Source organism: Protomyctophum bolini (genome assembly GCF_963924005.1).
Source record: "Protomyctophum bolini genome assembly, chromosome: 5".
Taxonomy (NCBI): domain Eukaryota; kingdom Metazoa; phylum Chordata; class Actinopteri; order Myctophiformes; family Myctophidae; genus Protomyctophum; species Protomyctophum bolini.
This window is the reverse complement of record NC_137866.1, coordinates 40617249-40629740: the sequence shown is the minus strand read 5'-3', so window position 1 is coordinate 40629740 and position 12492 is coordinate 40617249. Positions and strand designations below refer to the sequence as shown.

At 39.1% G+C, this 12492-nt stretch overlaps 2 protein-coding genes across 2 annotated transcripts; both read left to right on the top strand.

Moving 5' to 3' along the window:
- Nucleotides 1–541: 541 nt before the first annotated feature.
- On the top strand, nucleotides 542–3977 carry pym1 (PYM homolog 1, exon junction complex associated factor). The gene is made up of 3 exons (XM_080762732.1): nucleotides 542–603; nucleotides 1316–1409; nucleotides 1675–3977. Exons 1-3 carry the CDS (start codon nucleotides 567–569, stop codon nucleotides 2198–2200), a joined length of 657 nt encoding a protein of 218 aa, XP_080618858.1. The 5' UTR covers nucleotides 542–566; the 3' UTR covers nucleotides 2201–3977.
- Nucleotides 2454–11311, top strand: LOC308315125 (matrix metalloproteinase-19-like; the record flags this gene model as incomplete). Its single annotated transcript, XM_080762961.1, has 10 exons — nucleotides 2454–2469; nucleotides 6416–6459; nucleotides 6931–7019; nucleotides 7682–7812; nucleotides 8531–8743; nucleotides 9140–9385; nucleotides 9494–9592; nucleotides 10223–10387; nucleotides 10753–10880; nucleotides 10979–11311. 10 exons carry the CDS (start codon nucleotides 2454–2456, stop codon nucleotides 11207–11209), a joined length of 1362 nt encoding a protein of 453 aa, XP_080619087.1. The 3' UTR covers nucleotides 11210–11311.
- Nucleotides 11312–12492: the final 1181 nt, after the last annotated feature.

Here is a 12492-nt window from a genome sequence, read left to right as displayed (position 1 = left end):
TAAGGCCGCAATCATACACTGCTACTGAATCCTGTCTTTGGCCTGCGCTTCGTAGAAGTTGAGACGAATAACAGTCTAAGTCCATAATTTTCTTCTGACTCCTCCCGAAAAGGCCTATCTGTCCTGAACCCTTATCTATAATTTATACATTATGGATGGATGGATAATCAGTGTGGACTTAAGACTGTTCGTCTCAACTGCAATGAATGGATAAAGAAAGGAGTGTTTTTGTGCAAAACTAATGCCTGGAAGGGATTCTGCATCATGAAAACCTAGATTGACACGTTATAGCTCTGGTCCATAATGCTTCTATGATTCTGGGCAGAATCATATAGAAGCATTGGCTATGGACCAGAGCTAACACGTCACATATGCTACTTAAAGCATGATGGAATTTTCAAATAGGGCTTTAGATAATTAATTCATAATCCAAAATATTTCTCGAGCTGAAAGAATTGTGCAACTCTATGGGACATCACTGTCGCATCCTTGGCATCTTCATATTCCAAACCCAGTGGTCCTGACTGTGTGGAGGAGCAGCTGCAGTAGCAGCACGTTCAACCAAAATGGCGACTCCCTATGTTCAAGATGAATCTGGTGAGGGTAAGAATTCTTGCGCCGCTTTGTTTATATTGAATGTTGTTGTTGATGATCAAAGGTTCTGTTTCGGAAACGTCACATTTAACTATTCGTTTGCAGCCACATTTTGGATTATTGTGCAATATGTGACTACAACGTTAATAACAGACAGTACAGTGTGCAGTGTGGAATGACATGCTACGTTGCTAAACGTTAGCTAATGTTAGCATCATCTTTAGTGAGACAGTGGCTTAAACTTTAAAAGTCCTCTATAATCATACTTTATTTCTGTGCATATTAAATTACTATACTAGTTATACAAGCATACCTGACCTGACCGCTGAAAGAGTCATTATTACAATTCTATTGAATTCGTCCATTTCCCATTTACATGTATGTATATTTTCATTGTTTTGCTGCACGCCATAACCCATGGGAGGTGCGCAACCCTTAACTGTACCCTCTATTGTTAATTTATACATACATCCCCCCCCCCCTCTCACTCTCTGTCTGAAGGCCTGTAGTCTGTGTACATTCTATCTATATTATAAATGCTACTGTATCCTAATCTGTAGTCTTTCACTACACGAATGCTGAAAAGGTTTATTTCATGCACTGCATATGAACACGTGACATAATATCTGAATAGACTCCTACAGTACAACAATATTGTTCTGTTGAACACTTACATAGGTGTGTGTGTCCAGGTAAATATTTGTCATATTTGTCTTTGCAGGAAAATACATAGCTGCCACGCAGCGTCCGGATGGAACCTGGAGGAAACCGCGGAAGGTGAAGGACGGTTACACCCCTCAGGAAGAGGTCCCTGTGTAAGTTCAATTATTAAAAATGTCATGTACGCACAGATAATTTGGCTGCCAGAACTGAAATGAACTAGAATATAGTTCATAGAATCATCAATGTCACTTTTTTTTTACCAAACAAAAAAAACCTCATTAATGTAGAAGGATGAGCCACTGAAGTGCAGTGTCGACTGTCGAGTGAGATATCGATTGGATTCGAGTGGTTCTCCAGAATCCGCGCAGTCAGCACTAACTAGCTAACCCAGCTTCCTCTGTGCGTCTCCTTTTTTAGATACGAGAACAAGTTTGTGAAGTTTTTCAAGAGCAAGCCAGGAGACCTCCCGCCGGGCATGAGCCCAGACGACACCGAGCAGTCCAAGAAGATCCCTGGCTGCGGCGACGGTGGCGATACGGCAGGACTGTCCAAGACGGCCAAACGCAACATGAAACGCAAGGAGAAACGAAAGCAGCAGGGCAGCAGCAGCGGTGGTCAGGAGGGGAGCGACGCCGACGCTGTGGAGTCGCTGAGAGATGCAGTCGAGAATGCATCGATTTCAGAGGGTGACGATTCTTCGCAGACCACAGCAGCGCAGCCTGTCGTCGCCAGGACATCCGCCCGCACCGATCCCACGCCGCCCGATGCCTCTGAAAAGGCCAAGAAGATAAAAAACCTCAAAAAGAAGGTGCGACAAGTGGAGGAGCTACAGCAGAAAATGGACTCTGGGGAAATCAAGCAGCCGACCAAGGATCAGTTGGAAAAGTTGGGGCGTGCCGACGACTTACTGGAGGAACTGAGGGAGCTGGAGGCGGAATCTTGAAATGGACAAACGGTTGAAAACATTAACTAAAAAAACACAGAATAAAAACAGACTTTGAGATCTTGGCGTCTTTTGGAACATGTGGTGTCTGTATCTTGTCCCCACTACTCAACATGAACCCTGAACACACTACTACACAGTAAAATCCTCTGTGCTAATGTATCCATTTGTAACTCTTGAGAGTGCACTTAAAGGGTTAAATGAACAGTTAAATCTCCAGCAGTGGTTGACAAAGACCTGGCAACCCGCTGGCATGATCCTCCAGGCAGGTGAGCGCTTTAGGAGTCCTGCTCATTTGTTTGGATTGGCCACATACTCCTTGTTATTCATCCATAGTTACGGTTTATTTTAAATCCACTTCTTATTGTATTGCTTATTTTCTTCTTTTTTGAACCTTTAAAAAAAACGAAAAGAAAGGAATATTAATTCCACCTGACGAACAGATAATATTGTATCAATGCGGCTGTTTTGAATTGGTTGGTTGAAAGAGGAGCTGTCAGTCATTCTCATTTGGATGGACAATATATTGATATTATCGTTTATCGATATCATCGATGATATTAGACTAGATATTCCCTGCCCTGGTTTTAATCACACAGTCCTGTTTTATAGTATTATCCGCCCAGCCCTAATGTCCACCTATTGGAAAGATTATTTGAATTGCACCTAGAGTGAACTTTTGTGACAAATACCCGCTGTTACTGATGACACTGTGCCACAACGTCGCCTGTTCATTTCTGATGTACTGTAACTGACAAAACAGGATTTCTCACAAATGTAGTTGACCTACATGCTTTTTACAATGATCAACACAGTAAACTCCTCAGTGTTCATTTAACTCTTCAAATGTAACCAAATTGAATGTCCATTTGGTTACATTTATACCAGGGTTTCTGCTAGGGATTTTCCTGGCCGGCCAACGTGACCGTCATTTTATTAATATTTATAATTTAACTCGGACAGACAAACAAACGATGTTTGTTTGTTTATGTGAGTGACCTCCATCCAAATATAGCCTAATAATTAATTGTAGCTATTAATTATAATATTGTCGAGCATGGCAGCTGGCCAATGTGGCTGGTGATCATTTTATTTATCGGTCACAAATGGGATATTGAGGTAAATTCTAGTGGCTGTGGCATAATAAAAATGAAAGTCTTTTCCATGGATGGTCAAGTAGGGGTAAAATGATGAATTGGTTACTCGAAGGACACGAAATTAATAAAACACAATTTTAGTCATTAAATGATGGGTTTCGTTGTGTCATGTAAACAATTTCAATATGTGCTATTTATAACTGAATATGTTCCTTCCACATTAGGACATGAAATGTTAGGGTTTGTTTTTTTTTTACTTCTGGGTAAACAGTATTAAGCAATTTCATTTTTCTTTTTGGGATTTGAAGACTTGTGATGTACCATACCATACTTTTGTACTTTATTACCTTCAATGTCAGTTTATGGTCTAAAGTAATCAATTACATTAATTGGAGAGAAAAAAATGTAAATGATTAAATTATCTTGAAAATAATTGTTAGTTGCCGCCATAAATGAAAGGTGCATATGCTTACATGCATACATACTAAAACATCTCTTCACCTTCAAACCCTTTGAATGATTAAAAATAATGAATAGATCTGTTCCCTGCGTGGTCCTAAACTGAAGAATGTACCAGAAATGAATTATAATTTACCATAATTATGGCACTTACCATAAAATATTGGCATACTCAGGTTGAGGTCACTGTAATTGTAATTAAACTTTTTTCTTTTCCAGCACTTTCTCCCCAACTGGCTCAATTTATTTGCTATTGAAATAGTGCTTGTGGTGAAATGATCAGTGTGAAACTGCATTATACAGTATACTCCCTGTATACTGTACTGGAGGTCAGGGCAGAACATCTGTTTTGAAAGGGTTTAAAGTCGGCTCTGCAGGACAGTCAAGTTCTGCCTTACTGATCAACAAACTAAATTATTTCTCTGATGGGTTGGGTGGGGATTGTAAACTATTGCCAGACTTGCCACAAAACTGGAAGCTCACAAGAATGTCTAGAATGCCATTATATCTGTGGCATTAATTGTTCCATTCACTGGAACACACTAATAAGAAACACAAATGCCTCATATACTTAGTTTCTCACAAAAATACCTGATCTACAAGCTCGAGCTAGTATACAGTATCTGCTATACTAGCTCAAGGCACCAGCACATTATATACATCAGGCTTAACCATAAGTCCTATACTAGAGCAAACATTCAGAAAATAGATTGACAAGCTCACAATGCTACGCATTGTGAAGTTGTAAGTCAGCTACTTTCGGTGAAGTAATTTTGTGTAGAGGGGGAAAATAGTTCCCTAGTAGTAGACCCCTATAACCTATAGCTGACTCGTCAATTAAGTAAAATTATGGGTCATATAATCTGTATTGTATCAACATTTTGAGATCACACAAATGGAAGAGTCTCTTCCTTCCTGTCTGTCGTCTTACGTTTACACGTTTACCCGCAATATAAACTGACATTACATAGGCAGGTTTACGCAATACACTGACTGACAGAACATAGGAGGGGCCTTTCTGCCCACATGCAGGAGACAAACAATTTATAGCAATGGTTACATTGTTTTTCATGAACAAGATCATAGTCCATACACACTGTAATTTACTCTAGTCTTAGAGGAAGTGTGGCAAGTTGTTTTGCTCAAGGAATACTTGCAATAACCATAAATTCATACTCAAGGTTATAAATATTTTCATTGAGAAATATCTTTTGGGGATCTTTGACAAACAAGAATCCTCACTGTGTTAACAGACAACTATTGAGAAACAATAAATATACATCAGGCTTAATCACGCAGATAACAGGTCCATTTGTACACTCACACTTGCCCCAATTATTCATTTGTTTTACTAAGGATACAATTATAAATAAGTTTAGGGGTTAAGCATAGTTTTACTGAGGTTAAGTTTAGGAATAGGGTTAGGTTTTGGGACCATTTTACGGAGGTTAAGGTTAGTAATAAGGTTCGGTTTAGGCATAGTTTACTGAGGTTACTGAGGTTACTATGTAGAGACCGTTCATACTGGGAAACTATTGAGTCATTACTTCAGATGAAATTGACGAATAACCACTTTAAACCTATACAATGAACCACTTTGTTGACAGGGGTCCCAGTCTTTTTGCCCTTGTCGCAAAGTGTTAGTTGTGATAGGAGTGTAGATACCTAGGTGTAAGTGTAAAAACAAAGAAATTGAGGCAAGCTAGGAGGAAAATGTGGCAACAAAAAGTGGAGAAAACTAAAAAAACCAAACAATTTAAATGAATGGGAGGTAAATTGTCAACTGTCAACCTCTCCGCATGGCAGACGACACTATGCTTAGTTTAGGTTAGGGTTAGGCATAGTCTATTGTGAGGCTATAGGTTTAAGTTTAAGCATACCAATGAAAGAGGGAGTCCCCCAACTACATAGCTATAGGCTTCAACAGGCCATAGCACTCCCCATAACAGCAATCCTGTACAAACATAACATACATTTCAATATGAATGTGTACTGATCAACTTAAGGATATGGGGAAATGTGTCTGTTAAGAGGCTGCTCTGTGACAACCCTCTGCTACACCAAATGTCTTCACAGAAAATAGCCGATTAGCTATTTTCTAATTTAGCCAAATGTTCACGCAAGAATATAGGTATGCTAGGGTTCAAGTATAGCCTCAGAAACCCAGACGTTTTTGGGTTCAAGTGGTTATATTTATTTTAAGTAGTTCACTATTACATGAAATGTGGAGGAGACCATGTATTTGAAGTCTTTGATGAAAAAAACTAAACAGCAACACTTCTTAAAATTGGTAATCCCCAAGAGGTATATAATTCTGAATGTTAGTCAGTGCACAGAAGGCGTTCCTCTCCCGACAGTCTAAATTATGTTCTGGTCTCATGCAACTGTAGAGTACAATGCATTCCTTCTGGTTCTATTGTGTGGTTTATGACTGTGCTAGTATAAGAACTGGATGAGGTATAAGAACTGGATGAGGACATGTACTGTAGGAACTAATGTGGAGAACATGGACCTGGTTGGATGACCCACGATTAGACAGACCTCTCAGTGTGTGTTTAACTGAGACAAAGACTTATCTTATCAATAATGGAAAGATATCATCATCCCCGAATGGAATATAAAATTAAATATGTGATGCTTCTTGTATTGGCGACAACAGCACCATCTGCTGCCTTGAGCAGAGAAGAAATCACAGAAGCTTTGGTAAGAAAACGCTTTGCCTCACAACAACTGAACAAAAAAGTATTATGATACTGAAATCTGGTTTGCTTAATTCACTGGACTGACCTGCAGTGGTGTAATAATTACCACAAAAACCATGGTCAAATAAAGATATTATGGATCATTTAGTTCAGCACCTAGAGAGTTCCATAAATTCCATCTACTATACAGTGAGTGGAGGGGATTTATGGAGACCTTTGAAAAACGGCTTATCATTGCATTGGTTAACAATGACATTGCGAGTCAATTGAGTCATCTTGTTTTTGGAAGCAAGATGTCTTAAATTGTTTCTTAAATTGGGTATTCTTTGGAGATAAAAAGGGAAGATTTAAACGCATTGGTTTCTATAGATTGGCTAGCAAAATTGTTTAACAGGAAGCTGTCATTAATTAGTGATCAGTAAAATAGCTTTATACATTTACAAACATCATGACTTTTAAATATTCCCCGTAGGTCTATTTGAGAAGTTATGGCTACCTACATATTCCACTGGACTCTAAAAACCAAAAGGTTCCCCGTGAGGACATAGAAGCAGCCCTGAGGTATGATAACTATCTACTATATTTTACTACCTTTCTATTATTCACTGTTAGGTATAAGACTGTCTTGTTATTATGATGTTCATCCTTTATCTAGCTTATGTTATGTTCTAACAATCTGAATATTGCACAGTATAAAACTGCATCACATATGATAATGGAGTGTTGAAACACTTTTAAGCTGGCGACGGTGTCCCTATTTTGGGCATGTCATTGTAGGCCAAAATGTTCCGAAAAAATGACACAATGACACAATTTCAATGTATTTGATTATGTGCTTCGAGCTTCTAAATTGGCTATTTTCACTATAGGCCTATTTGTCATAGTACAATGTATGTCAGGCAGAAACCAAATTTCAACGCTTTATGTTTTTTTTGTTTTTTTTGTTGTTGTCATTAATGGCCTACTTTGTCATACAAGAGTGTCAAGAAAAAATGTTAAAATAGATGATCTACACAAGCTTCTGCATTGTCAGCTTATAGATCAGATATTTTCACCATTTCTGAAATCATTCATTCCACTTCCATCCCCTGAAGTAATAGTTTTGGACATACAAGGTTTATTATGTTTTGGCACATACTCTTCTAGATCATGATGCCAGAATGAATTGTCATATTTGATTTGATCAACACTATATCTAAACATCGTTCTTCTAAATCTCTCAGAATCCTTCAGAAAGTCAATGACCTTCCCATAACAGGAACGCTGAATGAAGCCACTCTGACAGTGATGAGAAAGCCTCGCTGTGGTATTGAGGACTCTTTCAACAACAAATCCCTCAGATATAGTATGATGGGTGGGTATTTACACAAAGCACATTGTGTTTTGAATGAATCACTTAAACCCTTTATATATATATATATATATATATATATATATATATATATATATATATATATATATATATATACATATTAGGGATGCACCGAAAGGGAAATTCCTGGCTGAAACGAATACCGAATATAGGAAACCAAACACAGAATATCCGAATATATTTTTTCCTACCATTGGTGTCATGGTCACCTAAAAGCTACCTGATTATGGCAAAAGACATAATAATGGCAAAACTTAACTTAAATAATAATCACTATTATGGGTCCATAATTCATTTATTCAGCACTTTTGAATGCATTCATTGCATACACTATTCTGTGATATACTTTCGGCCTATTGGGGCTGAAACCGAATAGGCCGAAAATGCTTTTTTAGACATTTTCTGCCGAATATTTTCTGTGGCCGAATATTCGGTACACGGCTGAAGGAAGTAGGGGTGCTGGAGCACCCCTTCCCCCCAGGCACAGCCCCCCTTCGAACAGGAGGGGGAAAATAAAGATGAATTTTAATCAAATTACTAGGCCTAATAAATATGCGTTTCAAGGTTTGTTATTATCAATCTGACTCATTGTGAGCTTGTAGATCGTCTATTTTCGAATATGGCTTATAATACGTTTCTATAACTATTGGTTTGTGATACATGGATAGACAGAGCTCTTCACCGTGACACGATTTAACAGGCCACTGGCGTAAGAAGATGCTGACCTTCCGCATCTACAATTACACACCTGATATGGGACAGGCAAAGACCCGCCTGGCCATCCTAACTGCTTTTAGGTACTGGAGTGACGTGTCGCCACTCAGGTTCCAGGAGGTGCATCGGGGAATGGCAGACATCAAAATCTCCTTTCACAGAAAAGATAAAACATGTCCTGTGCCTTTTGATGGGCAAGGTAGGAGCTTTGTTGTTGTTGGTGATCATCAATGTTGCAGCTGGTTAAAGATAGAAATCATTTTAATGACATATACTATACGGTGGGGATCAAACATCTATCATAATTTATTACGGTAGTTGATTTGTAATTTGTATTCATCAAAATCTGTCACTATAGCAACTAATACTCTCAAATAAATAGTAAAAAGTAGAATATTACAGTGTACTGACTATACAGCACTTTAGTAAAAGTACTGTAAGTAGTAAGTATTACGCATTCTACCGCTGCAGAATATCTCAATGCTTCTGTGTTGTGATGGGAGATGATAGTTGTTTTATGATTAGGACATGTGATGATGATAGTTTATAGATTGTGTGATAATAGTTGTCTTAAAGGAGGTGTGTTGTCTTATAGGACGTGTCCTGGCCCACGCTGAGTCCCCTCAGTCCGGCATCGTACATTTTGATGAAGATGAACTGTGGACAGAAGGGAGGGACTTTGGCTCCAACCTGAGAATCGTAGCCGCCCATGAGATTGGCCACGCTTTGGGTTTGGGCCACTCACAGTACTACGGCGCCCTGATGGCGCCCGTTTACATGGGATACCGTTCCAACCTCAGGCTCCATCCAGATGACATACGAGGCATCCAGGCTTTATATGGTATACATCACAATATGGTAATAAAGGCTACAGTTCTTCTGTTTCAAGTAATACTCTGCCTATGTAGGCTAATCTGCATGAAACGTTTCTATGTCTGCTCTCTTTTAGGAAAGTCAGCAAAAACTCCCCCATCCAGAAATCTAAGCCCACCGGTGGCTGTCAGACCCCCAGTACCCTGCAAGGCTACTATGGATGCAATTATGCTTGGTACAGTCAGCCTGATCACACAAATAAAATGACGTGCATTAATCATCCATACAATGTCCTCAAATGTTGGACAACTGCTGACATTATTATGCAGTGAAATCCTCAGTGTTCATAATGTGTACAAATGAGCATCAAACCTATCATCTGTCCAAAACTCCAAACAACATGTTATCAAAATAACATTCTTAAACCCATTCAGGCCCGACGTCGAAATTAAAAGAAAAGTCTTCTAAATAATGACAATTTTCGGAAAGATTTGAGGCACATTTGAACGATTAAAAAGAAATAGCAGACCTACAAGTTCATAGCGCGCCACTCGGTGGCGCGCTATGAACTTGTAGATCTGCTATTTTTCCAATAGCTAAATTATAACATAATGTATGTAACCACCATGTGGCACAGTGTGGGCAAACAGATGTCTATACGGTTATGTCTCAGTAGCTATCCAACATACATCTGCATTATGCATAGTACATCTAGCATCTATCAAAATATGGACAACAAGCAGTGACACAAGGAATGAGGAATGCTAGGGGGGTGAGTTCTAGGGGATAAGGGAATGAGGAATGCTAGGGGGGTGAGTTCTAGGGGGTAAGGTGGAGTCTGAAGAGGTATTTCTTTGCCCTACAGGTCCACATCATAAGACATACGTCTTCAGTGGTCAGCATGTGTGGACAGTGACTGACAGAGGTACCACCAGCCCTGTTCCCATCAATGCCCTGTGGAAACATCTTCCTGGAAACATCAATGCAGCCGTTCATTCCCAGAGAACAGGCAAATCCTACTTCCTGAAAGGTACGTTGATATTCTCTGACTCTGATCTGCTGCTATATTGTATGCCACAGACTTGCCACAGACTTTATTTTGTGATACTACTGTTACTTTAAAAAGTGGAAGCCAATTTGTGGGGAATATTGCACAAAACAATTCACCCACGCTTTGGGGTGAACTTGCAATGTGACAATAAACTAAAGTTGAGATGAGTTGATATAGCCATGTGACCAATTACTCTTTAACATTAAAATGTACTTTGACTGGTTTTGCAATAAAGATTTCAATGTAGTGCAGTAAACATAATTGTTTACTGCATTGCATTGTCCCCTGTTAAACATATACTGTAACTGTGTGTTGAACAGAGGACATGTGTGTGTCTTTGACAGGAGACAAGGTGTGGAGATACACAGACTTCAAACTAGACTACAGCTTCCCCAAACTCCTGACCAGTATTCCTGCTAATGTCGATGCAGCCCTATACTCCAGCAAGAACAAAAATTTGATCTTTATCAAAGTATGTCATGAAAATAGCAGTTGTTTTCAACGTACCCTATGTGCTATTTGTTGTTTTTGCAATGGGACGTTTACTCACTTCATCTGTGCCTATTTCAGGGCAGTGGGTACTGGCAGTGGGATGAACTTGGACCAACAGACTTCAGCGTCTACCCGAAACCCACTGGGCAGCTATTCCGTAGCATACCCAGCAGTCCAGATGCTGCGGTCACGTGGACAAATGGCCATATATACATGTTCAAAGGTAGCCAGTACTGGCGTGTAAACAAAAACCACCAAACAGTGGAGAAAGCCTCCCCTCTCACACACTGGATGCAATGTAATAACTAGGCCACTAGAGGCCGGTTCAGGCCCATGATTCTAACGTCAAAACCTAAACCATTTATGCCACACAGGAGGACAGGGAGCCACTGTTCACTTTGTGCTGGAAGCAAGGCCACAATTTTAGACCAATAATAGACTACAATCATACTTCAGACAATTTAATTATATACATTCATGATATACATTTAGACCTGTGTAAATATGCTTTGATATAAATCTTACTTTGACCTGCAAATAAAACTTTGTATTAGTTGATTGTGTGTTCAAAAAAACATTTTTTTTATTTAGTTCTCTGTTGATGGCGCTGTAACTGGCCAATGTGAAAAGGGTGGGATATATATTCCTCAGCCTAGTATGAAAGTCTGTGAAAGATTCCACGTAAATTGCACACTGCCTTCATGATTTGAGTCATTTTCAAAAATCCACCTGTTGGTGGCGCTCCTGTTCTCCTGTTGAAGGAGACCACTGGCCTATGAAATAATGGAGAGGTGCAGCACCAATGTGAACTTCCTTTTGTTTTGTTTATTTAAAAACAAAGGCAATTTAAATAAATGTAAGCCACTTTAGCATATTTAATATGCAATTAATATACATGTAAATGGCTCAATTGAATAACAACATTGCTGTAATTTGCATCAGTTGAGTCCCAGTTTCAGTGTATTGATTTATAAACAGTATGCCGAATGAGTACATTTAATTCAAACAAAAGTACAACTCACTCAATACAAAAACTATGGACACTATGATGAAGCATTACACTTGTTTACAATAAGGCCCACCATTTTCAATTCATCAGAACATTAAGACTTACAATTATACACTTCTATATAACAATCAGGAATGATTGAATGTAATATGTCAGGTATATCAAGTTAGTTTCAGCCTTCTAGTGGAATCTGATATTTCCTCTTGGACTGTGTCTTATGGGTTAAACATAAACAGTATGCAGGCAAATGGTTTGGGATACTTGGACATTGGTTTGCATGAGTTGAGTTGCTTAAAGTAACTTTGACTATCAACTTTATCTGACTAGTGACTTTGTCTGTCTAGTATTGTTTCACTGGGAAAACAGAAAACAGGGTTTCAGCAGTGGTGTTTGTTACAATGGCGAAAGAGCTTGTAGGCTGTTTTCTCTCTCGTTTTATACTGGTTGGTGTGTCACAATCTCCATGACACGCCTCCAATCTCTACTGCCACTCCCACCATCCATCGGGGTGCATACTTAGTTTAGACTAGTCATTGGTGAGACATGGGTTAGGTTAAGGTTAGGTTTAGGTGTGCTGCCCCGT

Bases quoted from the DNA above. Each gene is read 5' to 3' on its own strand.
- pym1 (XM_080762732.1), top strand. From the start codon at position 567: ATGGCGACTCCCTATGTTCAAGATGAATCTGGTGAGG. The intron at 604-1,315 runs GTAAGAATTCTT...TTGTCTTTGCAG, and splicing joins TCAAGATGAATCTGGTGAGG to GAAAATACATAGCTGCCACG. The intron at 1,410-1,674 runs GTAAGTTCAATT...CTCCTTTTTTAG, and splicing joins CCTCAGGAAGAGGTCCCTGT to ATACGAGAACAAGTTTGTGA.